The sequence below is a fragment of the Crocuta crocuta genome, unplaced genomic scaffold (assembly GCF_008692635.1).
Source record: "Crocuta crocuta isolate KB4526 unplaced genomic scaffold, BGI_CrCroc_1.0 scaffold303, whole genome shotgun sequence".
NCBI lineage: Eukaryota > Metazoa > Chordata > Mammalia > Carnivora > Hyaenidae > Crocuta > Crocuta crocuta.
Window position 1 is genome coordinate 1,396,322 of NW_027528276.1, and position 4,973 is coordinate 1,401,294.

The 4,973-nt window shown below is 60.3% G+C and overlaps 1 protein-coding gene across 1 annotated transcript in view; it reads left to right on the forward strand.

Annotated features, from left to right (window-relative positions):
- The window catches only part of MAP7D1 (MAP7 domain containing 1), a 23,387-nt gene that overhangs the window by 16,343 nt on the left and 2,071 nt on the right, over positions 1–4,973 (forward strand). The window contains 7 exon segments of the mRNA XM_077753116.1: positions 1,385–1,495; positions 2,552–2,772; positions 2,774–2,818; positions 2,952–3,094; positions 3,637–3,965; positions 4,478–4,655; positions 4,742–4,880. Coding sequence (XP_077609242.1) covers positions 1,385–1,495; positions 2,552–2,772; positions 2,774–2,818; positions 2,952–3,094; positions 3,637–3,965; positions 4,478–4,655; positions 4,742–4,880 — 1,166 coding nt within the window.

Sequence of the window (4,973 nt, forward strand, 5' to 3'; positions counted from 1 at the left end):
CGTGGGACCAGGGACCGGCTTTGGTGCCAGGGGCTGGCAGCACCCCGCAGCAGGTATGTCTTGCTTCACGTGACTTGTGTCTTCTGGAATGATCTTGTAAACCAAATTGTCCCTTCCCAAGGACTTCTGCTATCAAGTCACAGATGAATTCCCTTCATTTGGTTTGCTCTTCAAACCTCTGTCACCTTAGATTAGTCTTTTTTGCTCCTGTTATTACTATTAGTTGATGATACAGAAAAGAACACTTTAATGCCTTGCAGACATTGGGTATTTAAGAAAACTGTCACCCCCTTAGGTCCCTGTCTTGGGAGGTAGATTTGTGTCTCTGAGCTTTCTTCATGTAGGGCCATCAGGATCTGGGTCTGGTTCTTTGCCGGCATGTTGTACCGCTGTGTTTGGATGTCTTTGTGTAATGGCAGAGTTCGGTATTTCCAGCTGTGGACCTTCTGTTGTATGTGCTCATGGGCCTGTGCGTTGTGTGTCATAATATGCGTTTGTTTGCCTTGGTGTGTTTATGGCCTTGTGTACCTCAGCGAGGGCTCCCAAGTCAGACAGAACTGGGTTAGGATCCCAGCTCTGGCACTTGCGGTGTGACCTCTAACATCGCGATGTCACTTTGTTCATCTGTAAAATGGGGATAACGATACTACTTGCCTCCGAGGTTGTAGGTAGATGTTTGGGAGGATCAAATGAGGTAACATGTGTGTGGTGCCCAGCACAGTGCCTGGTACATGGTAAGCATCCAACAAATGTGAGCTGTTACAAATATCGTGATGAAGTTGCTTCGATGTGTTTGTGCCTGTGTGCATCTGGGTCCCACCCATTGTCTGTCCGTGTTTGTGTTTCTGTATCTGCGCATGACTGCACCCCCATGTGCATGTGGAAGTGTACCTTTCACTCTATGTGCCCGTGCCTGCATGTCTTTGTGTGCCCGTATGAATGTGTGGATTTGTGTGAGTGACTGGGACTGGGGGTTCTTCTGTTTAGGAACGTCTCTGCATTTGTCCCAGTACGTGGGTGTCGTAGCCATAGCGCCTTGGCAGGGCAGTGCCAGCAAGCGCCGACACTGGGTGGCTGTGGGGGAGGGGTTGCAGCGCCCAGCCCCAGGGAATGGCTTCCTGGCCAGAAGGCTATAGTTTCTCTAGTTCAACTCCATCCCCTTCCTCTGTTCCTTCTCCATTGACTCTCCCCCAATCCAGGTTGTCTCTGGTCACCTCTCCCCCACCCCCTCCTCCCAGAGCCAAGTCCGCCTCCTCCTCCCCTTCCTAGCCTGCCCACTCCTCCCTCTCCCACCCTGCCCGCGGAGCATCCTGCATGGAAGGCCTCAGTGCCCCCCCTGGCTCCTGTCCGGCCCGGCCCTAATGCCGTGTCTTTTCCCCTCCAGGTGGGAGCAGGTGCTCCGTGTCGGCAGTAAACCTGCCTAAACACGTGGACTCTATAATCAACAAGCGGCTCTCAAAGTCCTCTGCCACGCTCTGGAACTCCCCCAGTAGAAGTAAGAGAAGGCCTAGCCCTCCTCCCTCCAGAGCCCCTTGTAGCCCCCACCAAGCCTCCTCCAGAGCACAGCAAGAACCCCAGGTCCCAGGAGCCCTCACATACTCCGGTCTCTATCCCCACTCTACCCCACCCAGGGCTCTGCACCCTTCAAGAGAGCTGGGTGTATGGGTCTGGACCCTGAGGACAGAGGTGTGCCCTGCAGGGGAGGAGAACAGAGACAAAGGGCAGTGTCCCAGCAGACAGAAGGCCTGGCTGGGGCCTCAAGAGCAGGTGGAGGTGGGGCGGGGATGGGGTTGGGGGTAGGGGTNCTGCCAAGTACCAGACTAGCCTGGGTGCTGTGTGCGCAGAGGGGGCCCCTTATTCTGGCTCCACCCTGGGGGGCCCAAACGACCCCACCCTCTCTGCCTTCAGATCCCTAGCCATGGCCTCAGCTGCCTCCAGAGGTGCGGGCAATGAGGGTGGCATGGCCCCTGTGTTGTGGCCGTGCCCTGGTGCTCACATGTGAAGGGGCCATGGTAGGAGTTATTTATAAATTTCTCCAGCTTTTATTTGGTTGTTCTGTTGCCTAGCAACCAGATCAGCTGCTGTACCAACTCCACCTGACTGAAGCTTAAAAATAACCCAGCAGCTGAGGGGACAGAGCAGGGTGGCCCAGGCCAGCCAAGCCCCCTAGCAGCCTCTCTCTGGCATGGGACACCACTCAGGAGCACAAGGACCCTCACTGTCCCCAGTCCATGGGGCCATGCCTCCCCAGGCCAGCCCTCTGATAACAGGAGGAGCCGGGTGCTACAGTGGGGCACAGGAGTGGGCAGGGAAAGTGGTAGAGGGGGCCCTCACGCCATGCAGGCCATTGCCCTGGGAAGCATCTTGTTGCCTGGGTCTGCGGTGAAGGTCAGGCTCCAGGGCAGACAAATGTGGCCCCACCCGACTGGGGTAAGCATCCTGGGGAAGCCTCCCTGGGCCTACCAGGGGGATGGTAGTGGACAGTCCCCTGTGCGCCTGCCTCCGCGCTGCGACCCTCAGCGGTAACCTGCTTCCCGCATTCTCCCTCTAGATCGCAGCCTGCAGCTCAGCGCGTGGGAGAGCAGCATCGTGGACCGTCTGATGACACCCACCCTCTCCTTCCTGGCACGGAGTCGCAGTGCCGTCACACTGCCCCGCAATGGCCGGGACCAGGGTAGGGGCAGCGGCTCTGGGAGAGCCCCCATGAGGGGCGGGACAGGGGCCGGACTCGCTCGTGGGCCGCGCCCCGACCGCACTCATCCCTCTGCAGGGGTGCCCGGGTGCNGCCCTGGTCCGCCGCCGGCCCGAGGCCTCACCGGTGAGTGGGCGGGCGCACAGGGTTGGGGTCGAGGGGGCCCGGCAGGGAGCAGGGCGGGGCCGGGAGAACGTGGCACCGTTAACTTCCGCTCCCCGCTCTCCTTCCCTCCCCTCCCCCCTCCCTGCCTTTCCAGGTGCAGAAAAAGGAGAAGAAGGACAAAGAGCGGGAAAATGAGAAGGAGAAGAGCGCCCTGGCCCGGGAGCGCAGCCTCAAGAAGCGCCAGTCACTGCCTGCCTCGCAGCGCTCTCGCCTCTCTGCCTGCAGCGCCGAGCTCAGGTGGGCGCACGGTGGTGCCTGCGCGGCATCCATCCATCATCCGTCCGTCCATCCATCCATTCACAAATATTTGTTGGGCACCCACCCCTGAAGTGAAAACGAAAGCTCCTTGAGGGCAGATTTGTTTTGTTTTGTTTGAGCGTTTTGATGGCTGAAGCACAGTAGCACCTAGAGCCGCGCCTGGCATTTGGTAAGCACTCAACAACTACCCGCTGAATGAATGAAATGGACCTGCCTGGTACTGTTCTGAGTGCCGAGGACACATCGGTAGCCAAACCAGGCCTGGTTCTTGCTCCTATTGATCTTATTGGCGATTGGAGAGACAGCCAGTAATCAGAGGCTCACAAATGAATATGTGATCACCAACTAGGATGTGCTCTAAAAGGCACTAATCTGGTTCTGTGAGAACACATAAGGTGGAGAGTGCTGAGCCAGCCTCGTGGGGCGGGGGGACACTTCCCGGAGGAAGTGACATGCTCAGAGGGGCTGAACGTGTGTGGACGCTGTGCTCAAGGCCTAACCTATTCTTCCTTTTCTCTCAGTCCCAAAGGCAAGGCGCGGCCATCCTCTCCCTCCACATGCTGGCAGAGGCCTGCCTCCCCCTGCCCCAGCCCAGGGCCAGGCCACGCTCTGCCCCCCAAACCGCCGTCCCCTCGGGGCACCACTGCATCACCCAAGGGGCGGGTTCGGAGGAAGGACGAGGCGAAGGAGAGCCCCAGTTCGGCAGGACCTGTGGACAAAAACCAGAACAAGGGCAAGACCAGTGACGAGAAGGAGCCAGCAGCCCCCGCCTCACCAGCTCCCTCGCCTGTGCCCTCCCCCACCCCCGCCCAGCCCCAGAAGGAGCAGCCCGCAGCTGACGTCCCTGCAGGTAGGTTGTAAGGGAAGCCAGCTTTGCCTGTGTGGCAGGGGTGGTCAGAGAGATGGGCCCAGAGGTGCCTGGGGACTGGCTGTTGGGAGACAGGAAGAGGGGGCTCTTTTTTTATTTCTTTAAATTTATTTTTGAGAGAGAGACAGAGTGAGCAGGGGAGGGTCAGAGAGAGAGGGAGATACAGAATCTGAAACAGGCTCCAGGCTCTGAGCTGGCTGTCAGCACAGAGCCCGACGCGGGGCTCGAACCCACGAACCGCGAGATCATGACCTAAGCGAAAGTCGGACGCTTAACCGACTGAGCCACCCAGGCGCCCCAGGACGAGGAGGCTCCTGCCCTCAGCAGGTCTGGGCCCAGAACACAGGCCAGAGGGGAGAAGCACACCACTCTGAGCTGATGGCGGGAGTCGGGTGGGTGGGTCTCCCTGAGCTCCAGGAAGCACGGGGCATGCAGTGGTGATGGCGGTGCCTGAGCTGGTGTGTGCTGACTCCTGGTCCTCGATCCCACCGCAGATACTGCTGTCCCGACCTCACCCCCAGCCCCTGCACCACCAGCGACCCCTAGCAAACCCATGGCCGGCACCACAGACCGAGAAGAGGCCACTCGACTCCTGGCTGAGAAGCGGCGCCAAGCACGGGAGCAGCGGGAGCGCGAGGAGCAGGAGCGGAGGCTGCAAGCGGAAAGGGACAAGTGAGTGAACCCGTGGGGACTGCAGGGGCCCTCATGGAGGCCGTGGAAGAAGCGCAGGACGGAACCGAGTTTCCTCCTTCCCCCAGGCGCCTGCGAGAAGAGCAGCTGGCGCGGGAGGCCGAGGCTCGGGCCGAGAGGGAGGCGGAGGCCCGGAGGCGGGAGGAGCAGGAGGCGCGAGAGAAGGCGCAAGCCGAGCAGGAGGAGCAGGAGCGGCTGCAGAAGCAGGTGCCCCCTCCCCCCTCCCCCTCCCCTCCCGGGGCCGGCGGGGCGCGGGGGCCTCCTGGGGGCGGGCGGGGGGCTGGCCCGGAGGGAAGGCTG